General features: G+C 44.0%; 1 protein-coding gene and 1 long non-coding RNA gene across 2 annotated transcripts; one reads left to right on the top strand and one right to left on the bottom strand.

The window, feature by feature from the left end:
- Nucleotides 1-479: 479 nt before the first annotated feature.
- Nucleotides 480-22,285, bottom strand: LOC146658296 (uncharacterized). The gene is made up of 13 exons (XM_085426687.1): nt 21,932-22,285; nt 18,208-18,466; nt 17,786-17,931; nt 17,446-17,684; nt 16,513-16,685; nt 16,405-16,428; nt 12,787-15,033; nt 12,168-12,254; nt 11,894-11,968; nt 4,954-5,121; nt 3,472-3,615; nt 3,305-3,394; nt 480-3,220 (listed from the first exon to the last, which is right to left on the bottom strand). Exons 1-13 carry the CDS (start codon nt 22,142-22,144, stop codon nt 3,090-3,092), a joined length of 3,996 nt encoding a protein of 1,331 aa, XP_085282813.1. The 5' UTR covers nt 22,145-22,285; the 3' UTR covers nt 480-3,089.
- On the top strand, nt 11,856-27,702 carry LOC146658297 (uncharacterized). Its single transcript, XR_014914157.1, has 3 exons — nt 11,856-11,986; nt 13,276-13,470; nt 27,216-27,702. It is a non-coding gene; the product is annotated as an uncharacterized LOC146658297 (long non-coding RNA).
- Nucleotides 27,703-27,864: the final 162 nt, after the last annotated feature.

Raw genomic sequence — 27,864 nt, forward strand, 5'->3', positions numbered from 1 at the left:
TCCGGTCAGTGTCTGTCTGCCCTGGTCCCACGTCTCTGTTCCCTCTGTTGTAGTGCCTGCATGTGAGTCTGTGTCTTTTGTTCAGTCTGTGTTATGGGTTTCCTGTTTTACTTTGAAAGTCCATGTCTGATGTTAATGTGTCTTGTTTTGCTTCCTTTGTCTCGTTAGGCCTGATTTGCCCCAGCTGTGTTTCCCTCCTGTTACCCATTCCCTGATTGCTCCCTCTGTGTATTTGAGCCCTGTGTTTCTCTGTGTCGCGATCTACCGTTTACCTAGCTGTGTGTTCTGTCAGTCCTCCGGTGTAAGTTTATTTTGATTTTTTTCCAGTTATGTTATATTTGAGCTTAACATTAAAGCTGTTTTGAGTTCACATCTGGCTCCGGAGTCTGCACCTTGGGTCCTATTCCTGTCTGCACACAGCCTACACATTACACTGTCCAATAATATGATGCGAGACTGGAGTAAAATACATCCATGGATTGGCACTTTATTAAAGAAGGAGCATGATAAGAGCACAAACACTAACTACAACTAAACAAAATGCCTTCCTTTTATACTCTACCTTTTCAGGTGAGCATCCGGAATAGCCCAAGTATGGGGTTAACTAATCAACATGAAAACATAGCCCTCCACACAAACAAACATACAATAACATTAAAGCACATAACAAACATATACATATTTCCAACACGTACTATAAACAAACCAATAACATAAGCTTCATCCGTTACTTTATAAATTAAAACCCTCTTTAACCACACTCCCTAACCTGGCACACTGGTCTGCTCCAGGAGCTCTTAAACAGGTGATTGAGCCGCTTTCACTCTTTTGCTCCACATCCTGCAAGAAGCAACCAGGACAGGTGAGTACCTTTACAAGTTCTAATTTCACATATATTTAGGTTATTGACATATGATTAACTGTAAACAGCTCTAACTTTGGCTCTTCTCTGACACAGGTAGGCCAGTCCCCCTGTCTCTTCACCTTCACAAGCTGTCAATTTAATCGTATGTCAAAATAAACCTAATAAAAGACTCCATAAGAACGAATGTGTTTTCTTTATTACCCTATTTTAAATTCCCAATCCACCCATTTATCATTAACAATGCCACCAAGGTAATGGAACCCCTGGTCTCCATTACATTTACTCAGATGTTAAAATTGAAAACACTGATGTTCCATCCTGTTTGGAAAAATGTTTTTTTGAAATGAAATGAAAAAGATTACTGAACAGTACCAATAAGCGTTGTGAAAATTTTTGTGCCAAGTTGAGAAGACAGGAACATTAAATGCACACATATGTATATGTTTTTAAAACTGCAAGTATTTTCCATGCCGTCGGAAAACATGGGTTAAAATAAACTGGTTTTTGTATAATACAGACCTGTGGTATATGTTATTAAATAACTTGTTACAGTTTCAAGAATAAAACATTATATTACCAAAAGGGACATAATTTGTCTAAAGTCACTATTGATCAATATTTACATGTTTAACTATTTATGGTCTATATGTAAACGTCCCTAACAGGGTGGAACACAATCAGAGGCCATGTTTAAGAAAACTACCTGTAATTCAGAATCAGAATACTTTATTGATCCCTGGGGGAAATTATTTTTTGTTACAGTGCTCCATTTTAAACCAATTACTATCTTATCTATCCCTGAGCTTCACCATAATGGATTACATATAGTTAAACGTGTCAGTATTAAAACAAATAATAAAATATAACACAATATAAAACATATTAATGCATGCTCAATCATCCAGGTATGTCTGTGAAGGTTCTCAGTCATCCAGGTCATCGTAGTCTAAGGAGCTTGGAAAGAAAAGCGTCTGGACTTCTTGAGTTGCTTGAAGACGTTTCACCTCTCATCCGAGAAGCTTCTTCAGTTCTAAGGTCAAATGGTGGGGAGTCCCAGATTTAAAACTCCCACTGGGTTTAAATCTGGCTGCAATGGCTGCAATCACAGCATTGTAGATGGTGACAGATGTACCCTTAGGCCCCCTCCTCGATTCAGAGATGGTCTTTCCCTTTTCATGTAAATGAAAGGGAAAGACTCCGCCCTCAAACCAGCGTTCCTCCCTGTCCAGGATGTTACATCCTCATAATTGAAAGAGTGTCCACTGGCCTGTAGGTGTAAACAGACTGCAGAGTCCTGGCCTGATGAGGTGGCTCTTCTGTGTTGTAGCCAGAGGTTGTTTGGTTTCCCCGATTTATAAATCCTGCCAATCCTCCTGCACTTAACAGCGTGCACCATGATCCTTGGGGTCGACCAATTTTTGGTATTAGTTTAGTTTTTTAGTTTCAGTCATTATGCAAATGTACTGTTTATAAGGTTTGGGGAAAACTGCAGTCAGCTGAGACTGAAGAAGTCACCTGGATGATGATGAAATGTTTCTCCCACTGATGAACAGATGAACAGAATCAACCTTTGGGAATATAAAACATAAATATATATTTTTAAAAAAGGTATGAAGCTAAAATGTTGCCACAAAAAGAATCACCATTTATCAATGCTGCAGCTGGGCGAGCGATCAGCGGCTTTGTCAATAAACTTCATCACATTTCTGCATGAAATAGAGAGGACACGTAACGTATTGATCAGCTGATTTCACTCAGTTTGACCTTCAGACGTATGCACCAGTCAGAGCTCCAAGTGCAGTATGGGTGACAATGTTTTTGCAGAGCTTCATCCATACAAATTAAAGAGTCCTTGAACCGCACAGGAGGAGGGGGAGAAGGAGATAAGATAAACCTTTATTATTCAGAGGACGGGGTGGAGAGGACGATGTGGAGAAGACGATGTGGAGAAGACGGGCTGGAGGGAGAGTAGGGTTGAGGCAGCTCTCTTCCTGCAGAGTTCGGCTGTCTCTGATTTGTCAGGTTAAAGTGACCTGTTGTTGATCTCCTAAAATTATAATGTGATGATCGTCTTAGTGTGCAGGGCCTTATGTGATGTCATAAGATTGTGATGTAATATCCTGTACGACAATGTAAAAAAACATGAAGTTCAGTGAAAAACATTTGGTTGCAATCACATCGTCCCAGGTAATGTCATTATGGGACATTGTGCCTGGGGGCGGGGTCAGCAGAAAGTGGCGGTGATCAGACCGAAGGTCAGCAGGTAAAGGTGTGATGCCAGAGAGGAGGCGGAGTCCTCAGCGTTCTCCAGGCAGCCGTTCTTCTTCAGACACACCCTCTGCTCGCAGAATAAACCTGAAGGGGCACGTGGCATCATCAAGTTGTTCTGTGACATCATTGCATCTCCCAACCCACCTACACCACCTGAGCTGTGTTTACCTGTGAAGTTTTCAGGACAGATGCAGCGCAGGAAGTCGACGCAGGTTCCTCCATTCCGACAGACCAAACGCTCACTGTCGCACACGTTTGCTGATGGTGAAAGATCATCGATCACCAATTAGCTCATCGATAACATGAGGCGCATCATATTCAGCCCCTCTGTGTACCTGTGCAGCCGGCCCCGCCTCCTCTCCAGGTGTATCCAGGTAAACAGGAGTCACAGCGCCTCCCCGTGGCTCCATCTTTACACTGACAAAGACCCGAGTCCAAGCATCTAGGAGACACGCTGCCGTCTGCGTGGCACTCGCACTCTGAGGACACAACATCCCAAACACGTCTGTGTTACACCTTACATGTACAGTGTAAACAGGACTTATTCATGCAGTTTGCACAATGTCAGTCTGACTCTTACTGTTTCCGACTTCATTCTTACTTTTGTTTGTGTCGCTGTTGTAAATATAAAAATATATAAATTCCTGTGCTGTGTCATAGTAGAAGGCCCTCACCTGTGGCACTCCAACTGTGTTATTTGTTGTTTATTGTGGAGTGGACCATTTTTCCTCTTTGTCATGCTGCTGTAACACGACAATTTCCCCTGTGGGATCAATAGACTATCTATCTATTCACTAGCTGGGACCACATCCTCAGGTTGGACAGTGTTACGGCCCCGCCCATATTTTGGATCACGGTGTTTGGATTTTGTTCCGAGCGTCCTGTGCCAAGTGCCTGTTTTAAAAAGCCTTCTCCAGCAGCAGACCATCCTTGGCTTCCAAACCATCTTTGATAAACGTCCGTGTGTGACTTTAGAGAATCATTAAGTTTTGTATGTCGGTTGTAGACACTGTACTGAAGCTGCCTTATTATTTTCTGTACTTTTTGCTCTTGTTTATTAAATCAGGGAGTTGGTTTTTGTTTTTCCCAGGGTTTAGGTAGCACCTCCCTTTTTGGAATAGCTTGCTTTGTTTGTTATTTTGGCCTGTGTTCACCCCAGAGTTAAAGTTTTCAGTTTTTCGTAGCAATGAAAGCACCTTAACCTGTAAACTGGCTTCTGGATATGGCTCTGGGGAGCGAGGCGGGGTCACTTTCCTTTTAACCCTCATGTTGCGCACCTGTATTCCTAGACTGGGACGTAACAGATTGTGTTTTTAGTAGATAAGTGGATGACGTGAGCATGAATTGAGCTGTGGTTTGGGAACTGGCAGTGGCTCCTGGGCAGATCCCCACATACTGACAAAAATGCGTATGAATAGCTTGTAGTGCCACAGTGCGGCAGTGGGGTTGGTCATTTATAGACAGAGAACTGGACGGGGCGTGTACAGAGGTGTGGTCCTGCTCCTGAAAGATATATGATCTCCATTCTACCTTTTAGGTCTGGCTCAGATGGGTTACTCACTGTGAGATATTAACATAAACTAATGTGATAAGACAACCTCTGACCTGTGGAACATTGTGCTGCCGTTTGATGAGAATACACTTTGGTATCTTATAAAGTCAGAGCTGTGTGAAGACATCTGAGGAGATTTTTACATGTTCGACCTGGTTGTCATAGAAGAGCTCAAGACCAGAGCTACGGTTCAACCTTTAGATGTTTTACAGGTTTCTAACTTCACATTGAGCTCTATCTCTGCGTTTGTGTGCATGTTACAGACCAACACAGACGTTCTCGTCAGTCAGCGGCAGCGAGGCATTTCGGTAGTAACCAAGGCGACAGTACTGACAATTCTGCCCCCGCGTGTTGTGTTTACAGCTCACACATGTGACCACGTTGATGAAGTCGATGTAGCTGCAGCGGTTGGAGTGACCATTACACTCACAGTCTGAAGGAAACACACACACACACACACACACACACACACACACACACACACACACCTGTGTTCAAAGAAGGACCACCCACAGCCCCACCCACACCCCCCGGACATCAAACATAGATTGATGACACAACATGAACTTTGATGGGGAGACATTGTTTTATTAGTGCTCATCATGGTACGTAGTGAAATAAAGGGGGAGGAGTTAGAGCAATGAGGGGCGGGACCAGTGCTGATAGGAAGGAGTCAGTGTCTACTTAAGTTTGTGAAAAAAAATTTCTGGACACGATCAGTGTATCTGGAGGTGGTTGGGGGGGGGGGAGTCTATTTCACTGCGAGGTCTGTTTGGTGGGTGGGGTCAGGTATAGGGTGGGACCAATGACTGTAGAAAACATGGACGACTTGACAGCGCCTCCTCGCATTGTGTGTCACTACCCGATCCGTACCGGAAACCCGATCGGTACCCCGCATGCGCAAATCTTACGTCACTTCCTCTCTTTGCGACATTCAATATATTTGAATGATGCGGTTAGCGCCCAGTTAGCTCCTAGCATTTCTCAACAGCTCTGCCTCCTTTTCGACTGCCCGGGACATTTAAACAATGGATAATCCGTATGCAAAGAAATTCATGCTTTTCTCCTCAACAGAGAGCGTCCCCCGATTGAGCAACAGCGCCGTAAAATAAGAAGAATGGCGCCTAATTGCAGAGTTAATAATGCAGACTTTGTAATATCTCACGTGTAGATTCATCAGCCAGATTAAGTGTTTACTGACAATTGACAGTGATAGCGCACATCATCATCACTATTCCAACAATCCTCTCCTCACAGACAAGCATAAACACACTCGACTATCGCTAAATCAGATTTAACACACGTTTGTAATGACGATAATTCAGTTTATAATAGGGTTTATTCGCTCGGTCAGCAGGTGGCGGTATCCTCGTACACTGGGGAGTAAACTGCCATTAAACGAACAGAAGAAGAAGAAAACATCTGCACATGCGCGTTACGGATCGGGTAGACCCGATTTGTACGGTCAGACTTTACACATGCGCAGTAAGGATCGGAGAGTCCTGATCCGTAACTTTCTTTTTATTTTTCGTTTTTGTCTACATTATATTGAAATGTTTCATTATTGCAAACATTTTAAGAGATACTTGTTATTCTTAACAGATACTCTGACCCATAACTATCGTAAAACGCTACGACCGGAAGTAGAAACCTTTCGCGCATGCGGGGTACCGATCGGGTTTCCGGTACGGATCGGGTAGTGACAGTGACATTGTGCAAAAATGAAGCCAAAATATCCCACTTGTGGAGGCTGCCATCTTGCATTTTTGGAGCCAGAGTCTGCGCAGTAGTGACTTGAGGTGGAGCGACTGCGTCACGCTCCCGCCCACACACCCGCTGGACATGGCCGGAAACATGCCCCCTACACTTTTTACGTAGCCCGGCTGCTCCAGTTTTTAGCTGGTTTACCGCGACTGACGACTCGTTAAATTAAGGTAAATACAACCACGTCACTGTTATGAGAAAGAAACACAGCTTATCATCTTATAGTTCTACAACATCTAAAATCACTCTGTTGTTAATTAGTTTGCTAGATTAGCCGCTAGCATACGCACTGTGTTGGAGGCTTGTTGCTAGCTAGCTAGCGATGTTACACACCTGTTACTCTAATAGTCTGTTATTGAATGATTCAGGACTCCTTAGGTTTTGTTTCCATTTTTAGACAGTGATGAGATCAGCTGCACACTCCACAGAGGCCCAGAGTTACTGTTAATATCAAAAATATAACGCTGTCCTTTGAGATTTTAACATAAGACTGTGAGTGTAATGGATCTAAAACTGTTTAAATCTCTATAGCCTGGTAACATGGAAACTTTAAAAACATCAGCAGGAGGTTTCAGTAGTGTAGTCTAATTTGTTCTTTTCATTTAATAATAGAGTCCATATTATATCAACAGCTACATTCACCCTGGAGAGAAACTAGTGAGGCAGACCATCAGGACCAAGCTGGGTTTCTGGGTCCAAAGGTTTGGAGAAACTTCTTGCCTTTCTTTCATCACAGCTGTCCTGTGCCAGCTGTTCTGTTGACCCACTGAAAGAGGTTTCATTTAAGAAACACCAGGGGTCCGTTCTTCGTACCTCGCTTACTACATCCAAGATCGAATGACACATCCAAGATCAAATCATCGCGCTAACTTTGAGCTCGCTATCCCGGTTCTCCGAACAAACCTGTTGTTGACGATCAGTACAGCTGGATGAAGTAATGTGAGATCACTGGGTGGCTTAACAGGGGCTACGCATCGATAGTAGAAACATTGATCGGCAACCCTTTGATTGGTCGGCGAAAATGTCGAAGGAGCGCACTCGGTATTTTTCGGCAGCAGAGCAAGAACTCTTGATTGAGGGATTTCAGGAGTTTCAGAGTTTAATTAAAACGCAAGGGAACACTGCAAAGGCTGCAAAAGCAAGGAGAGAGGGCTGGCAGGAAGTTGCTGACAAATTAAACTCGTAAGTAATTTAATAATAATAATAATAATGGATTGGATTTATATAGCGCTTTTCAAGGCACCCAAAGCGCTTTACAATGCCACTATTCATTCACTCTCACATTCACACACTGGTGGAGGCAGCTACGGTTGTAGCCACAGCTGCCCTGGGACAGACTGACAGAAGCCAGGCTGCCATATCGCACCATCGGCCCCTCTGGCCAACACCAGTAGGCGGTAGGGTAAATTTATTATATTATATTACATTATATCCCCTTTCACATTAGAGCCACGACAGGACCCACTAGAACATGGGAACAAGTAAAAGTGAAATATAAGAATATTTTACAGAATGGTAATATTTATCACTTATATTGCTTGTCGTCTCTTGGAAAGAGACCCTGAAATAATCTGTTTGTTTGTTTATAACAGCAACCAAGAAAAGGGCAGAGCAAAAAAAGACAGGTGGTGGTCCTGCACCCCCTCGTCAACAAGTTGGTTAAGTAAATAATACCCTCACGGGAATATCGATATCTCTCTATGAGCACACTGTCGCGCTGAGCTAAAGGATCCTGTCTATCCCGCAATATACGCTGGATTCTGAGGACTCTCCTTATCAATCTTGCACCTTCTGCAATGGGTTGCTCGCGTAAACGGACAGGACATGGCTGCGACAGGCTTCCCAAATCCACCTTCGCTTTTATAGCCGTGGTCTCTCATCTTGATTACACGAAGTAATTTACAATTACTACTCTGAAATATGAATTACATCTGAAATAATCAAATACATGTAATAGAATGATTAATAGTACATTTCCCTTTTTTTACGAAATGACCTGTATGTATCTGTGTGACATCAATAAAAGGATCAAGTGCTGCATTATCTTTAGTTACATTGATAATATTTATTTATGGTAAAACAGTGGTAAAATATCGCTGTTGCTTTCGTATAAATGAAGCGGACATATCTGCGTGGCCGCGATCTAATCCTGTTTACATAAAGTAAGCCTGCTCCCGAGCAGGTTTACGCTTACGGATCTGTTGCTATGACAGCAAGTCCCGGATGAGCTTCGGAGAACCGAACGATCCAAGATCACGCGAAATCGTCAACAATCAAATCCAGCTAACTTACTTAGCGAGGTACGAAGAACGGGCCCCTGGAAGACTGAAGCTCATCGCATTGATCAAGCAGGACTCATGATCTTCACCAGCAGCTCCCTCACAGGGAAATCTTCAGCACTCCTCCGTAGGCCCGCCCCAGAAGATGGATAAACCCAGCATTTCATGAACACTGTGATGGAGACCTTTGGGTTGTGTAATGTTATAAATACTCGGATACTCCCCAGAGGCTCCAGGCTTTTACATAAAGATATTATATTCAGTCCTGTAGAAACTTGTATATTTAAAAATATATGATCCTCTCTGGTTACTCTGGTATGAATAACTCTGAATCACTTTATGGTAAATAACCCACCATCTGCAAAAAACTGAAAGAATTCCAGATGACAAATTTGTAGTTAAACATACAAGTGACGACCTTTGACCTTCATCAGGTTTTATTTAATTGTGTCAGAGAAACTCAAACGTGCTCTTCATGCAGCTGAGTACATCAAGTGTTTAAAACGGAAGCTGTGCAGGTCTGAGATCAGCAGCTAGGGATGGTTATCGTTTAGGTTTTATCCGATACCGGTGCCAAATCGGTACTTTTGAAACGGTGCCGGTGCTCGAACCGGTGCTTAAAGAATAATAATAATAATGGATTTATATAGCGCTTTTCTAGGCACCCAAAGCGCTTTACAATACCACTATTCATTCACTCTCACATTCATACACTGGTGGAGGCAAGCTACAGTTGTAGCTACAGCTGCCCTGGGGCAGACTGACAGAAGCCAGGCTGCCATATCGCGCCATCGGCCCCTCTGGCCAACACCAGTAGGCAAGTAGGGTAAAGTGTCTTGCCCAAGGACACAACGACCAGGACAGAGAGCCGAGGGATCGAACCGGCGACCTTCCGGTTACAGATGCGATTCCCAACCCCCTGAGCCACGGTCGTCCTAGGAACAAAAAGAATGGAGAACACAAACTTGGTCCAAAAACCTCTCATGTTCAGCTGTTTTTTGTAAAAAGATAACAATGTTAGCCTTTTCTGCAGCTATGGGGCATATATGGTATCACTCTTGGCTGGAAGCAGTGCTTAAACAATGGAAAAAATAAACTTTGTCCAAAACCTCTCATGTTTAACTGTTTCCCACTTTTTCTTTGGTCATTTTAGCCTTTTTGGCCAGGGTGAAGGGAGTATCTGCCATCAAACAAGAGGACAGCCGCATGTAGCTATGATGATGTTTGCTAGTTCACCTTACATGCATTAATGTAATAACGTGGCTAGCCTACTCAACGTAAATTACACACGAACAACATTTAGCTACTCACGCAGAGAAGAACGGCTGCTGCTGCATCATCATCCTCATCATTTCTGCTACACTGGCAGGGCTAGGGGCCAGGACTCTCCTCCTCGTGTTTTTGGGGGATGTTGCATAACAGGCAACCCACCCACAGTAGATGCGCTCGGTGTGAGGTCTCGCAGCAAGCTATCAAATACGGCGCATTTCTGGGCTTTTAAAAAAAACGCTATGCGTCGCCAGGTGTTTCATCAGATTCGAGGTGTTACCTCCTTTGACAGTATCACAGTATCAGCTTAAAGCACTTGTTGCTGCTGAGTTTGCATCTTTTGCTGTGAAGTACAGCCAGACTTTGACCGCTTCGCCCTGGGCGTTTTTAATCTGTAGCTCTGCTCTAAAAGAACGTACGTACCTGGGCCCGCCTACTATCCTCGGAAACGTAAAATGATTGGCTAGAAGTGTATCACAGCTCAGGAAGAAAAAGCACCGAAATAAAGCACCGAAATGTGCGCTGCTTTTCGGTCTGGTTACTACCGTTTATGTCAGAACCGGTGCCATCATGGCACCGGACACCGGTACCCATCCCTATCAGCAGCTTTGTGAAACACCAAACTGAGGTCCTGTTAATGCTGATATACAGTGACACAGTTACATGAGTGATTAATCGTTTTGTTTTTTTGTCTTTAACTTTATCAATAAAACAGCTGCAGCTTTCACTACAGCACATGTGGCACTTTAACCTTTGTACTGTTTTCATCAGTTCATTTTGCAGTTAACATGTGAACATGTTGGATGATCTGTCTGCTGTCACTGGGTGGTGCTGAGGTCTGAATCTGAGGGCAGCTCCTGTAATCACAAACAGAACAGAACCATCACAAACTGAAATATAAAGTTTATCTCTTAAATCTAAAATAAAGCTGATCCTTCTGTCCTCACACACTCAGGATCTGAAGCTCTTCTCTTACATTTTTTCAGTTCTACAGTTTAATCCATAGTTACAGATTAATGAGGAGTTACTGAAGTACAAGCTTAAAAAAATGGTGTTACTGTCTTTACACATGTGGAGACTGAAAACATGCTGCTGTTTTAAGATATTTAATAATCAGCTCTGCACAGGAGCTGAAGCAGGATGCAGCCTGTTGCTTTTACAGTATAACACTTGTAATAAAAGTACAGTAACGGTAATTAGTGACTGAGCAGCGCAGAGCGTTTCTCTTGATTTCTTCAGTCAGGGTAAATTCATTCACCTGCACAGATTAGCTAAACGAACCCTGACAGCCGAGTGCTCATCTTAGCTAGCTAGGTCTCAGGAGCTAGCTAAGGACGGTAGTTACGGATTAGCTTACAAACACGTTTAACTTACCGAAAAAGTGCAGCGGGGCCTCGGGTCCTTCTGTCGGGTAGTCCAGTTTACTGAAGAATACCTCAGGCTGTCAGGTTAAAACACTCGGTCGTGTTTTCGAAGCGTAAACGCTGGCCCTCCTCTCAGAGCCTACGCTCTATCTGCTATTCCCGAACAGAGATACGCAAGTTTCTCCGTGACTGCAGCTGCCAGTCAAAGCTGCTATGATGACGTTTCACCCCAATTTAACATCACCGCAGTAGGAATTAGAATCAAACTTATGGGAAAGGAGACCCCTTGGACATAAATCAGCAACTATTGATAACAAAAGAAAGAATCTATGGAAAAAGATTATCTGAGGAGAATTAATTAATTTTAGTCTGACCCCCGTCCCATCCGCTAACAAGGAGGAGGCGGGGTTTATGACCTATACTGCAGCCAGACACCAGGGGGCGATAGAGACGTTTTGGCTTCATTTTTGGGGACCTGACGCGTCGTCCATGTTTTCTACAGTCAATGGGTGGGACACAGAGGTCTTACCCTGGAAGCTCACATAGGCAATTTTGGACAGCTGACTGAACTTTGGTCCTCCTGGAATCAGGATCTTCTGGGTTGCTTTAGACACAAAACCAGGTGCGTAACCAGTAAGCATGGCAATATGAAGTCAGGGTCACCACTGCATGATCTACCAATCAGGGATCAGCACAACGTTTACTGGATCTATTCATCCTGTTAGGATTTTTACCATGAGGGTTACATTACTACTACCTGCCAGTAGGTGGCAGTATGGCAGTACAGTGACTGCATTCTGTACCTTTCTTCTCATAGCCTTTGTCCTCTTTCTCCTTCTCTCCTTCGGCTTTAGATTTTTCTTTAGTTTCCTCTTTGGCTTCAGGCACTGCTTGGTTCAAAAAGGAAATGAAATACTTAATTTGTATGAGGATTTTGATGTTTTCTGTTTACATTTCTTCTAAAAAACACTAAAAACCTGCCATTAATGCTTCAATAGAAAATGGTTTCAAATTTGCATAAACCTACAATCCGCCCAGTGTCAGTAATCTGACCAATCATGCCATGATGGAGAAATCTCCAAAGGTTCCACTTAACACTGAAACTTTCAGCCATGGAAACAGTACCCAACCCTTGGGCAAGATACTAACCCTAAGTTGCTCCATCAGAATATGAATTTGTGTGCATGTACTTAGAAAGCACTAAGTTTAGAGTCAGTGCTTGTGAGAATGGGTGTGATTGGGTGAATGTGACATGTTGTATAGAGCGCTTTGAGTACTCCGGGAAAGTAGAAAAGCGCTATATAAGAATCAGTCCATTTACCATGGATGGATGGGTTGATGGGTGGAGTAATCTATTAACAACAAGGATACTTTCTACACTAATATCTGTTGACTGTGAATCCTAATCTGTTGTTTTTGTACCTTTTTCCTTTGTTGCCTCTCTTGTCATTTCTTGTTTCGAGTCTTTCTTTTCCTCAAACTTCAACCCTCCTGATGGTTCAACAGATTCCTCTCCAGAAGACGTTCTTTCCTTTTTGTTTGCTGTAGAATCTACTGCAGGATTCTCACTGCCTGGATCCACTCCTGGATCCACATTAGGAATGTTTCTGTATGGCACAGAAGAATCTGGACCACTTGATTCAGATTTTTCATTTCCTGTCTCTCCTCTGCCTTGCTTTACTGGAAAAGATTCCTGTCCAGCATTGATAGAATTAGATCCAGGCGTTTCAATATTGTCACTTGAAACATTGCCAGGTTCAACCACAGGCATGGGCTGAGAATCAGATCCTGAATCTTGTCCAGGGCCAACTGACTTTGGGTTTTCTGGAACTGGGAAGGTAAAGTCAACAGGTGCTAAATCACCAGCAGGGTCAGACTGATCTATAGTAGCGGACTTTGTGTCTGATACAGGACCACCTCCATAGGGAGGCAACACGGAGTCCACAGGAATATCTGGAGCTGGAGGGGTAGCATCAGGAGGACGTATTTCTGGAGATGCCCCATCAGGAGAAGGTACATCAGGAGGAGGAAAATCTACTGAAGTATCTGGAGTCTTAATGGATGGCCCATCTGGAAGTACATCTGGAGAAGGCGGATCAGGAAAAGGTAGGTCAGGAGGAGGTGTATCGGGAGGAAATACATTACGAGAAGGCGGGTCGGGAAGAGGTACATCAGGAGCAGGTTTGTCAGGAGGTGGTCCTTCCAGAGGGAGATCAGGACGAGGAAGTTCTTGAGTAGGTACCTCAAGGAAAGATATATCAGTAGGAGCTCCATCAGGAGCTGGAACATTGAGGGAAGATAAAGCAGGAGGAGATGGTGCACCTGGAAACAGTACATTGGGGGTTGGAACAAAAGGAACTATTTCATCAGGAGTGAGTGTATCTGGAGATGATAGATCAAGAGGGGGCATTTCTGGTAGCTGTACATTATTAGTAAGTGTAACTGGAGATGATGCATCAGGAGAAAGTGTATCCGGAGATAGTATATCCAGTAAAACATCAGGAGAAATTACATCAGGAAGGGCTTCATTAAGAGCAGAAGGTATATCCACAGAGGGAGCTTCCAGTGGTAGATCTGGAGGAGGTACAGCCAGAGGAGGTATATCAGGACGAAGAGAAATTCCATCACGTTTTGTTGTAAAGAGAGTATCTCCAGCCTGACTGATACGGACAGATCCAGTGGGGAGAAAGTTTTCAGATTGAGACCCGTCACCTGGGGAAAACGTTTCTGGGATGGTTGTTAGAGGCAGAATTCCAGCTGATGGTGTTGGGACAGTAGGTGACACAGCACTGGTCACCACCTTCGATATATCAGTCCCAAGCACACCAACGTCTGAAGTGGAGTTATAGGGTGGACCCAGTGGGTCAGAGATAGACCCTCCAGTGTCAGTACTGCTGCCTTGGACAGTGGGGGTGGTACTGGTAGGACGGCTGGTGGTACTGTCTAGTACTCTGGGAGGTGGTTTTTCTCCAGTCTTCAGACGTGGATTGTTGGGTGGAGCTGTGTCTGTGGTAGGTCCAGCTGTACTGAATGAGTCTGTAAAGGCAACAGAACCTGTAGTACTAATAGTACCACGGACAGCAGTAAGAACTACTGTACCAGTTGTGAGTGTTGAGGTAGAGTCAATAGCAGTTAAAGGAAGGTCAGCTGAATCATTACTACTAGTAAAGTAAGTCACAGTACTAGAGTCAGTCATGTATGTACTGGTACTTGAATTGCCTCCAGTATTAGTAGAAATATCAGCTGAAACCATAAGAGGACCCTCTGTGCTGTTATCAGACATTAATGTGTACATGAATGTAGTCAAAGGAATGTCTTTAGGAGAAGTTGGGTCATTCAAAGTCTTATCAGTCATGCGGTTAGTAGTACTCAAAGCTGTATTAGTATCAGTTTTAGTAGTACTGTCAGTTACAGTATAAGTGGCTGTAGTACTGTCACTGGTAGTTGTAGTAGTAGTACTGTCAGCTGGGGTACCAAAGTCAGTTTTAGTAGGAACAGTAGCTGTAGTAGTTCTGTCAGTTGTGGCTGTAGTAATGCCAACAGCAGTATTTGTGTCGGTTGGCATCCTGCTCTCAGGTACAGTAGTAATAGTAGCAGTAGTAGTACTGTCAGTCACTCCATCTGATGTGGCAGGTCTATCAGATGCTTCAGAGTTAGAGTCACCACCTGCTGTCAGAGAAGAAGAGTTACGTCTCTTTAGTAATCTTTTCTCTACAGTCTGCAGAACAGGGTACTGGGGCTTTCCAGTCTAATTCTCTGGCTGTAAAAATAAACTGGTGAGCTGGGTGTGTCCCACCATGAAGCCAGACCAGAAAAAGAATGAAAACAAGATCTTTTTACAGCTAAGAGACTCCAGGGAGGTTTTAATGAAAGGGAGTGCAATAAATGAACATTCTCATAACAGCCACGCAGATGGTCAGGCTGACAGACTCCAGAGTAAACCACCTGCTCTCAAAGGCCTCCCTGGAACCAAAACCTGGTCTTAGTGGAACTGCAATCAACCCCATCCCTCATGCAATCCCTAACCAACAACAGAAACCATTTGAGCCATTAATCTTCTAGTCTTGATGCTTATTTTCTTCAAGTCCTGTCTTTAAATCTGAGACCAAACCTCCTTCTCAGCACCCCAAATATCAACATGTTTATACCTGTCCCCTAACAGTCTGAACAGCAGCGCTATTTTAGAAATTATACAGATGTGTTCACACCATCAACAGGTCAACATTGTACAATGAACCACAGCGCAGAGGCTCCTTTTGCAACTGAACCTGGATCTCAAGGTTCGTACAGTTTGGGTTTCTTTTATGCATCTAGCTCATCCTCAGTCACCTGATCTCTGCCATGGCTCATCAGCCTCTGCTCTGCTTGGGTGGGGTTATTATCTCTGGTCCTTCCTGCATAGGGTGCTGAGGCCATAACATTGGGTTTAGTTTGGAGTCTGTTGCAGCCCATCCAGCCACATCTCATCTCCTGTGATTGTAAGAAACACCCGGTCTGTGTCCTGCAGAGGCTTTATGGACACTAACAATTTCTAATGCAGCTAAATCCACAGACTGCTGGACAAATCCTCTCTTTAGCCGAGACTGTTTCCACCCTGTGCTTTAGTCTCAGAAACTTTGAATCGCGTTTGTCCAGAAATTTGAGAATTCAGCTGCTGACTCCTCAGATCTAAAAAAGTCAGTCACTAGCTGATCTACTGATCTATATAGCTTATCTGTTGATCTCTATTCAGTCAGGGTTGCATCTCTTAGGATGAGTGTGTGTGTGTGACAACTAGCAACTTAAAACAACTTACACAGACTAAGAGCATGAGCGGCTCATCTGTTAACTACATAATTAACATCCAAATTTTCCTTGTAGACTGCTATCGTGTGACTGACGGGGATGATGTAACGTGAAGTGAATTCAGCTGCTAAAAGCTCACCTTAGACAAGCTGCACAGAAACGCACAGTTGCTTACAAGTGTAAAGTGCCATGATGCAACACAGACAGGTGAGCAGACAGACAGTTAAGACAGCTAATCAGCTGAGCTGTACTTACTGGCTGCAGGTTCTGTTGCTTCACCTGAGAAGGACATGAATGGAAACAGGTGTAGAGTTTATATTGCTGTTTGCAGGTGCGTGTCTGTGTGCATGTGTAGCTACATACAGGCATTGGCAGTGCCTTTGGGCAGGGGCAGGTATGATCCTGGTCTCCAGGTGCGAGATGTGAACTCTCGGCTGCAGCTCTGACAGTCCTGTCCAGCCGTATTGTGGTCGCATTCACACTGCAGTGTCGCATCGCGCAGCGCACACTGAGATGCATGTAGGTTGCACTTACACCTGAGAAACACACACAAAGAAGGGCTTAGCTTCACCTGAACTTTTACCAACTCATATGAAACTCCTGAAACTAGACCACTAAGATGGACGCTGCTCCTTAAACCTGCATTCTTTCTAATGTCCAGCAGGGAGTGACTCCTCTTGGCTGTGAAGGAGTCTGACTGGACAGAAGTGTACGAGCCTTCAGATCGCTCAGGCGATCTGAGCAGTGAGTACTTTCAGGTCTGACTGAATACAACAGTTTGTCCTGCTCGAAGCAGGCCAGGATTTAGGGCGGGGCTACAGTGGGACTGGTTGAGTTGCTTGTCATGTCAAGATGGTGACAGTGTTCAGCTTGACCATGGATCATCTATCCTCTGTGTATGTCAAAAGTTGCTGAAAACCCCCTGATGTCAGGTAAGCTTTAAAAGAAAATTCTTCTGAATGTAGTCCAATTTCTTTCCAAAATCTCAAATCCTAATCCTCTTAAACTGGCCTCCCTCTCTGTTCTGCCCCCCTACATGACTTTTTGTGATTAGCTGTAATGTTGGGGAACGCCTGATGATGATGGCTGGCTTTTGGCTCGTCTTGGTTGTGATATAGAGGTTGGTTAACTGGTTTTGGCATTGAAATGGTACATTAGTGTTTGTTTGTGGTTGTTTAGTTTGTTACCCAGTAGGGATGTTGGTCTTTTCAGGGCAAGGACTTGTTTGTCTCATTTGTGAATGTAGCCAGTTGTTGCTGAGTTATAGTTAGATTATGGTAGGTCTTTGTTGGTTACCTGGCAAAAACATCAATGTTGGAAATAGCATAGAAGTATTTCAGCAGGTTGTCTCTCTGGACGTAGGTTCCTCCCAGTGCCGGGCGGAGGAGCCTCAGTCGGAGGTTGGTGAAAGTGAAGAAATCTCTGAGTCCCTTTGTGGTCTCCATCCGAGTGTACAGAGCGTCCATGTTGATCAGCTTTGGACCAGCAAACACCCCGAACCGAGCTCTCACCTCAAACACCACAGATTTCTCTTCCTGTTGGTGAGGAGAAGTTTCAGATAACCACAAATAAATATAAGCTGTACAAATGTGTTCTGCATACTGTGCGGGACCAGCATCAGGGTCCAGTTACAGACCTTAGCGCCGACCCAGCGCGAGTACTGCTCGGTGCAGATGACCCGGGTAATGTTACTTGGTGCTAAATCAGAGACTCGTTTGGGCGACATGCCGAACGCCTCGAGACAGTCGTCGGCATAATACTGATACGGCTGCCAAGTGACACCTGAAACACAAACGCTGATTATTTGACAGTTCACGGTGTTTGTGACTTCCTGTTTCCTGGTTTCAGAATCATCTCCAGACAAAATCCATCTGTAAAAGCTTCATAAATGACTTTGTTTCACCCACATCCATGGATCAGAGGAGACAAGGGTTTCTGAATGATACCCCTCAGACTCTGCACTCAGCTAATTACTCTTCAGTGAAGTTGATCAGCTGAATGTTTCAGAAAATCTCTCAAACATTAGTCAGAACAGGTGTTTAACAGGTTTCCAGTCACCTTTGTCGATGGATTTCTCCAGCACCATGCTGGTTGGACGGCCATATTCGAAGGTAACAACAATGTCATCGACCACCTCCAGACTCTTGTTCCAGGTAAGGGTGATGTTGGCCAATAGGGGCTCAGGAAACCTGGACCATGTGATTGTCTGCCAGTAAGTGATGAGCCCACCCCTCTCCCTGTCTCCCATGAGCTGAGGAGGGTGAGACAGGTCTGGGCTAGAGGCGTCGCACTCATCGCTGCACAGGTACGGGTTCTCCTGAGGAAAGACCACATTGAGCACCAATATTTGATAAAGCACGAACACGGGCTGTAAGTTTATAAACAATCAAGAATGTCATTGTCACATTAACATCTGTAGCTCCCGTAACTCCTGAAAAATTGAAAGAATTCCAACGCCTCTTCAAAGCAGCGACTCTGCACATTTCAGAGACAGTCATTATAATCCCAGGCATGGTGTTGCAGGAGCCCCTCGAAGACAAAGGTTGATTGAGAGAAAAGAGGGTGAGTGTGATGGAAGTCCACAGAAAACAGATGTTTTATCAGGAATTTGTTCTTTTTACTTTTACCTCATACATTATACATGCTTCCCTTAGGCAGCATCATTAGAAGACATAGCATACATTTACACTGCTATGCAGATGACACCCAGCTCTATCTGTCCATGAAGCCAGATAACACACACCAATGAGTTAAACTGCAGGAATGTCTTAAAGACATAAAGACCTGGATGGCCGCTAACTTTCTGCTTCTTAATTCAGATCAAACTGAGGTTATTGTACTCGGCCCTGAAAAGCTTAGAAATATGGTATCTAACCAGATTCTTACTCTGGATGGCATTACCTTGGCCTCCAGTAACGCTGTGAAAGTAATGGAGAGTAATGAGAGCAACTTTAGTGATAGTTTGCAGGATTTGTATGTTATGTAAATTGCCAAAGAAATAGTGTTAAGACTGGATTTATGTTACCCGTAGACGGTGTGTGGCCAAAAATAGAAATTAGAAGTGGGTTTAGAGCTTGATTTGTGGGCATGATTTGTTTCGTTACATTCTAGTTATTATTTTCACCTGCAAGTAAATTTAAAGGGATAAATAAGGAATTAGTTCATTTCTCAGGAGAGAAATGAAGAGGGGGACTTTTGAGGTTTAAATTCATAGGGGGTCATATGATTGTTGGGTTTTTCTCTGTATCTATGAAGCGCCTTGAGGCGACCTTTGTTGTGATTTAGCGCTATATAAATAAAATTTAATTTAATTTAATTTAAAAATGTGTTGTTCGAGGTAGTCAGAGTGGACTGAGATGAGGAAAGACCATAACTTCAGCGCAGAAGTGCTAGTATTAATGGTGAACATGGACCAGCACCAGTGTGGCTTTTCATGGCCAGTGTTTGTAGTTTTATTGTTGCGGGTGCTTCCTGATTTGGTCTGACATGCTGTTTGTAGGCGGTTAATACCGATGACGTTTGCAAACACAAACTGTGCGGTATTCTCACAGCTTCTGTTTGCCTGTGTTTAATTAATGTTGACCTTTAACCTAGGCCTCCATTATACTTACACATACTTTGTTTAGTCATTAAAGGTCAGTATGCTGTACCTTTACAGAGACTCTAACATGTGCAGAGAGGGATTAACACTGATGCTAATCTGATTAGGGTTTGAGGTTTATCCTTTAACTTCAGCTGCCGTGTGCAGGAGATGTGGCTTTAACTAACCAGCACTAACTAATCACACGAAGAGGGCCGAAAACCTGAAATACATGCTGAAGGAGACGTGTTAGACTCATTCCTGTCAGATGATCATGAAAGTGTTTAAATTTTCATGCAGTTTCCACCAAAATATCCAAACTCAGAGTCCAACATCAGATAACTAGGAAACATTCGGAAGGACCCTGGTCTTGTTAGAAGAGACGGCATCTATCCTGCTTTGGATGGAGCAGCTCCCGCCAAATTTATTAAACCCCCCAAAACGTGACCCGAGTTGGGACCAGGAAGCAGAGGTGCAGTCTTACAGGCCTCTCTGGAGTTTAAAGGAATTGGGTAAACTCATGAAATCTGTTCGATCTGTCGCTAACTTTCTTGGTCACCTGACTAGATGTAGTTTCGACATCAGCACCAGTGACAACGACAGAAGTAAACTCACTACTACGTCTCAGTAATATCACCTAATTTGTTCCAAATAAAAAGGTTTTTAAAAATGAATCCTTGTGTATTTAGTTGTCAGCGTGACCACAATGTAATATAAGCCAATTAGACTCCAAAGTTACCTGACAGTTATTCCAAATGTAATGAATAACTTTAACGAAGTTACAAACAATACTGAGTTCAACTAAGAATGTCAAAAACATCAAATCTACATTCAAATTGACCAGTTTATAGAAAACCCCGACAAAGCATGCCAGAGCTCCTCGGGCCGCTCACTCCAGAGCTGAGTGTGAAAAACAGCCAACACTCGATCACCTTTAGCATGAGGTGGGAACAGGAAACAGGTTTGTGTTGAGGATCTGAGGGTTCGCAGCGGTTGGTACAGGAAGAGCAGGTCGATACTCTGAAATGGGATTTAACTTTACTGAGTCAAATCTGAAGAGCAGCAAGCTGGAGTAACATGTTCAGGGTTCCTGGAAAGTTTGGATAGCAAAGCTTATTAATTCCCGTTAAAAGACTGTTACAGTAGTCTGACTCAAAGCATGTGTGGTGGTCTGAATGTAAACTCATTATTGATCCTGTGTGATAAGAAATGTCATTGAATGTTGGGGGGTGTAGATACCTGCACAGATAGCAGGTATCTACGCCCACTCTTCACTTTCAAAAACTGTAAACAGCTCCGTCGACACTTTGAACTGTGAGCATGTCAACTAAACGCTAACATGAGTTGTTCCCACACTTCATAGCTGATTTCAGATCAGTTAGTCACGCAAGTCTCAGGAGGAAGCTGGCGAAAAGCCGTGCAGGTACAGCTGGGATTCAAACCAGGAACCTTCTTGCTTGGAGGCATAACCACTGTTCCACCCAATGTGATTACAGCTGAGTCTGTTTTTCAGTGGAGCCAGTGGCTCCAGAGTCCATCTGCTGCACAGTCTGAACGTCCTTGTTCATGTTCTGATCACGTTACTGCGCCTGTCTAACCCACTGAACTTTAGCGTGTTTCACGTATGTTGTGAGACGCTTCCTGTCCGACTCTCGGGGTCTTTTCACTGACACAAATGAAATCAATTAGCATTTAGTCTTTGCTTCATTACAGCTGTTACATTTATCAATAATTCAGGCAGGACTTCAGCTTCCCAAAGGAACAATTAGAGAGCCAGCGGGATCACCGTGTCCTCTGTGTGTTTGCAGAGGGGTCCAAACTGTGGCTCGGGGCACCTGCAGGAGGTCATACAATGACTGACAGGTGATCGTCTACTCTTCCTTGTTTTGGTGAAAGATAACGAGCTGCTCACGTTTAAAATGAGTGAAACACCAACAATTTAAATGTAGTCGGAAAACTTTAAAATAATTTCATCAGCAAACAGTTCAGATGCTGCAGCACCAATCACAAGCTCTCTGTGAAGTGAAACCCTCACCTGTGGACAGAGTTCATCTGACAAACTGAAGTTTGTGGAGTGAAAATGATGAAGAGAGCAGAGCTACAATGTCTTTCTGTGACACAGGCAACAGGAAGTCGGCTCAGAGGTCACCTGTGTGTTCAGGTTTGTGATCAGGTGTGTGTGTTCAGGTGCGTCAGACTGACCAGTGTACAGAATCTCTCAGGTGGGTTTCCGCAGGTGATCCCAGGGGGGTCAACTCTGATCTGCATCACCTCCTTCATGTTGGTTGGGGGCGGCTGACAGGCGTAAAACTCAGGCCCCGCCTTTGAGCCACGCAGAGATCGACAGACATCAAACTGACACCGTCCACGCGGCAGCAGGAGGGCGAGGAGGGCGAGGGCGTGTGAGAGGGACATGATGAACTGTCAGGCAAACAGGAAGTTCAGCTGAAGGTCATGCCATAGTTACAGCTTTGCCAGGCCTACTTCAAACAGGTGGCTACCATGGCAACCATCTGCTTTCTGTGTGGTTGTCATGGTGTGCTAAAGGTTTTGCTCGCCGCCCACAGGCCTGCAGTGGAAGAACAGAAACAGAGCATCAAACGTTGAGTATGCCGTGAACTTGAACCAAACATGTTCACAGACAGGAAACAATCTGCTCAAAATGACCTCACTTCCTGTTTGCAGCTGCCACCTTTGGGCACAGGCTTGTGTTGTCTCTGGAAGCTCGCCTGTGCATTCAAACCAATTATTCATGAATATTTTCTACATTGTTGCCTTCAGCCGAGAGCTTTCACGTGTTTTTGTTCAGCCTGGAAACGTAAGGAGCAACGCACCTTACAGGAGGCTACTCAGTCTGCACGAACCGGTCACTAAGCTGAGTTGGAACCAGGCGCCCCTTCATTATGGACAAACTGTGAAGAAGTCAGAGACCGGGCAGGCCATTTCTCCCAGTCACATCTCACTGTTACTGCTCATGTGACCGTTGAAGACTCCCAGCAGGACAACCGAACCCTACAGGACCTGAGTACTCTGAGCTGTGATTGGACAAGTCCGCACAAGCCCCAGTCGAGACCTGTTCTCCCACCCAAACACGCAGGGAAGCAAGGCTCACATCCACCAGAGAAACGCTGTGAACCTTGGGGATAGAAGAAGACCCGCCGCCCCTTGCCCACCACCTGTCACTGCGGACAGCTGCAAACTGGGGCAGTATCCAGCCCCGCCTTCCTGGAGTCCAGTTCCACAGCTGGAGCCGAGCATCGTGCCATCTCTCAGCCTCAGGCAGGGAAGTACCACAACCCGACACCCCCCCCCCCCAAAGTGACAATCGCCAAGTTTTTCCTACCAGTATAAACACCCTAACCAGCGGCGACCCTGAAGCACTGACCAGCTACTGAAAGCATCCAGATGTTTGTGACCTGCCGGTTTACCTGAAGTCTTTTAATCAGCCGTCATCATGCAGGAGCAGGTGTGTAGATGTTGCTCAGCGTCCTGCAGCCTCTGGAGAAATAAAGCGAGACGGTCCGAGCTCGGCTCAGAGTCTGTGTTTGTTTGTGAGATGGCAGAGATGATTAAACTGAGACGCTCGGTCCTCCGACTCTTCCTCTTTATTAAAATCTTCCTGCTGATGAAACCGGAGCGGGATCAGTACCATGCCTGACACACACTCAGCGTCCACTTCATTAGGAACACCTCCTCACTAATGTCTCGTTTACTTTCAGAAAATCATAATTTTATCACCTGAAGCTTTCAGATCAGTTTTCACCTGAGACACCTTCATACACACCTGCTCAGGTTATTTCATCCGTGTGTCTGTCTGTCTGCAAGCACACCTGTCTGTGTGACAGCCACTCACCTGTCTGTCTTCAAGTTGATTCTTGATGAGCTGATTAAACGGGCGATCAAACATTCCTCCTCCTCAGCTCCTCTCTTCTTACTGTATTTCCTTTTGTTCCCTTCCTCTTCTCGTTAATCCTCCTCTTCCTCAGCGAGCCTCCTTCTGTTTCTCCTCTAATCCCTCTCCTCATCCCCTTTTCTTTTCTCTCTCAAAGATCTGTCGCTCTGATGGCTCAGCCCTCCCTCTCGCTCTCTCTCTCTGGATCAGGTGGTAAAACGGTTCATCTGACGGTTGATAGCGAGGGGTGAATAACCCCGCTAGTCACATGACTGGCATCTGATCCTGACAGGAAACAAACTTTTTTCCTCTGAGATTTAATATTGATATTCTGCACCTGCTCAGGTAAACAAAGGTGTCAGTCACAAATAAACGAAATGGCCAGGAATGGGTTGATGGGCGGAGACCACGTCCCCCGGTCTGACAGGAGGTGGAGTCTTTGAGCTATGAGCTGATGATGTGGTGGTTCTAGTTCAGGTCCACCTGCAGCTCTGTGAGAGCCTTTTAGCCAAACGTTACATCGCTGCTCAGTAAAAAGATCCCTGATGATTAAATTATAAAATATATGCAACAAATTTATGAAATCATTGGAGCATTACAGCAAAAACGACCATCAGGGTCAGTGTTGGGTTTAGATTTTATTATTGTCATTTGTATTAGGAAATATTTAACCATATATTCTTAGAGGTGTATAATCAATTGTGTAGTGATAGGTTGTGTGATCTTTAACAGGCTGCAAAGGCTTGGTGTGTATTCCACACTAGAATGCACACCCACATCCTGGGAGCACGGGAGAGGTCGTACCTTGTCTTCATTGTTTTATGGTAGGATTAACGTAGCTACGTCTGTTCTAGTCTAAGTGCTTTTCTGTTTAGATGAACTGCTGGACTTCCTCACCGGGGGGGGGGGTCTACCCTCTTCCTGACCAAGGATGTTTGCCTTCATGTTATATGACCCTTTGATCAGCAGTACCACACACACACACACACACACACACACACACACACACACACACACACACACACACACACAGTATTCTTTGTTTACATGTATACCTATGTAAGATGCTATATGTTAATGACCCTATGCATATTCATGTAGCCACAATAAAAGGAGTGCTGTGGGGAAACCTGGCTGAGAGTCTGACAGAGGTCAAGTGGTGGAACGACGCTTGGCTCCAGCCAGGTCTCCCTCATGCATGAGTAAACCAGAGAACTTTGGTGCCTTGAGTCTTGCTTTTTGCTGCGTAGCAGATTGTCCTTAACGTTCCAGCGAATAGGTTCGAGCTACAAACCTATCAGTCAGATCCTGATGGAAACTTCCTATAATCTCAGGAATCTTTCTGCTTTTACTGGCTAGTTTGAAGAGAATTTTTAGAGCTACGCTTCTTTTGCATCACTGCTGTGCTGTCGGCTCCTTAGGACTGCCACATGTTTTAGTTTATGGCAAATATCTGAGACCTCTGAGGCTTCGCCCCAGCAGGAACGCATCCGAAGCCCATCCTGTGCTTCCAGGACACCTGGATCAAGGCCACTGTCCTGCAGCGAGGCTCCACATATGAGCGCACGGCCTCCTGCAGCACCTCGGCTCCATCCAGTCCATCCTGACTCTAAACCCACCCTGCTCCTCACACAGCTGTTGAGTCCCAGAGTCCCAGATTGTAGTCAATGTGGGAACACCTGGGAGTCCAGTTCCTGCTCTCAGCCACGGGTTGTTTCACTCACCTGCTGAGCTTGCACACGTGGTTGGCATCACTGGGCAGCAACTGATGGCACCTTTCTTGGCTGCTAACCCAAAGCACATTGTGCGCTGTCAGCCCTGCGTGCTGCACAATAACATTTACTGTTATTTACACTTAGCTAGATTATTGCAATGGTGTTGTGTTTATTATGTTGCTCTCTTTTTTGCTTGTTTTCTCTTCTTTTTTTCACCTGTTGAGGTCATGTCTGTCCCGTCTCTAACTACTGAAAATAAAATAAAATAAATAACAAAGGTTAATCCAATGGACCGATATGGCAAGGCCGTGATGATGCACTTGGTAAAGTAAATCTGTTGGGCATCTTGGCCTTCAGACAATAATTCTAATGGCTAAAGAACCAAATCAAATAGGCAAAAGAAAACAAACAAACTAAAAACTGATGGCAGAAGATTGGTTTGGCCTACCCCTGACCAACTGCCACTCCCTCAGCCTGGGCCTGTTGGAGGTGACTTCCTGTTAAAAGGGGGTTCCCCGGACCTTCAGTGCTCATTAAGAATCTCAGAGGTCAGGTGATTTTTGTCTCCGGGGAAGCAGAATGAACAAAGGTCACGGTTACATGTAAACATAGCTGGACTGGCCATCGGGCATACCGGGCAAACGCCCGGTATGCCTCGTTTTTATGGGCCGATGGGTTTTTTTTTCCCGTTTTTAACCGTAACGGTATAAACAATGAAAGGTGGTGGATTGGCCAGATGCTGGGAGATGTGTAAAGATAACTCAGTTGTTTGGTGGTGGCTATCGCGGAGCTGCCACAGATTCAGTAACATTAGCAAGTGGTGGAGGCCAGCAGGTGGATGACGGAAAGGCAGGAGGAGCAGAGACCCGAAGCAGCCGCCGGTCAGAGTGTCAGGAGAACTGAACTTCAGGTTCAGCAGCACGTTTAAGCTTGATCAGCTGTTGTTAAAATTTATTTAATATTAATTTCTAGTATCAGCTGATGTTTGCTGGAGCCACAGCTGTAAAGCTGCTGGTCATGATGTCGGTTTGGATATGTGGTGAGAGGGAAACATGCAGATGAAACCAGGAGATGTCCTTACTGAACCATCAGAGCTGAACAGGTGATGGAGAAACAGGTTTACCTTTTAGGTGACATGGATGAGTTGAAGTTATGAACTGTTTCTGAGAGACAAATGACACCAGGATCCTTTTCTAAGCAGCTGACAGCTGGTAACTGTGCAGGGGCGGATCTAGCAAAGTGTTGCCAGGGGGGCACAAGGAAATACTTTTCTCTCTTATTCTCATTTAAAATGTCTCGCTTTTAACAAATAATTATCTGAATCTTACAACAAACGTTTTGATCTGCTGTAAAATGCATAGAAATCCATTATTGTACATAGTAATTTTTTTCAAATTCAAATTCAAATTTTATTTGTCACACACACACAACCATACACAGTATGACATGGGGATGAAATGCTTGTAGCTGTACAATGCCCAACCATTAAATGACAGAAAAAAGTTTTACAGTATCTACAATTTACAGGTTACTACAAAATTATAAATTAACTTAGAAATTTACAGTAAAAAATGTGCAAAAAATGTGCAAATAGCAGAAAGGGTCCAATCATAATTTCTTCAGAAGTAAGTACTGTATATGATGCCAGTATTTTCCCACATTTTCTAGATTCTGTACCAGTACTGTGTAAAATTCTTTCTCACCTGTCTTTCTGTCTCCTTTCACTTTGTAAAGGTTGCCATGTTAGAAAACATATTTTGCCCTGCCATGCTGTTTATTGATGTGGCAAATGAATAGTTTATGAAAATATATCTAAATCTGTCATCAGTAATCAGTAATGATCATGTCTCACCTCTAGTCTCCTCTGTCTTAATTTCAGGTTTTCACCATGTGCTGTAGATAGTTCAGGAGGTTAACTCGACCAAGCAGTCTGCTTCCAGGTACTGTTTAAATTCAAATTCAAATTTTATTTGTCACGTACACAGTCATACACAGTACGATATGTAGTGAAATGCTTTGACAACTGCTCGTGACCTAAAGAAAACAAAAAAGGGAAAAGGCTATGAATAAGATAGGAAATAAATATGAAAAATTAAAAAGGGTAAATTTAACTAAGAAGGAATAAAATATAAATTAAGATTAAAAATGAAATAACTGTACAACACAAATTAGAATGAAGGGTAAATTTAACTGGGAGAATAAGATAAAATATATAAATTAAAGTTGAAAATTAAATAACTGTACAACAAAATACACAATATAGAACTATATAAGAATGTATGAAGAAATATAAATAAATATATACACAATAACAGCAGCTGTACAAGTATTAACTGGAAATGAAGAATATAATGTCCAGTGTTGTGCAATCCACATTATGTCTTGTAGAATACCAGAATATGCAGGATGGTGTAGGTTTAAGTTTATTAGACTGATACATATATACCAACAACACAGTGTACATCACTGTGACAACAGCGTTTGTTTCCATTCAAAGGCTTTATGGTTTTTCCTATAATACCTGGTGG

The sequence above is a fragment of the Rhamphochromis longiceps genome, linkage group LG12 (genome assembly GCF_057381845.1).
Source record: "Rhamphochromis longiceps isolate RC_006_pf linkage group LG12, R_longiceps_female_GT1.1, whole genome shotgun sequence".
NCBI classification, from domain to species: Eukaryota; Metazoa; Chordata; class Actinopteri; order Cichliformes; family Cichlidae; genus Rhamphochromis; species Rhamphochromis longiceps.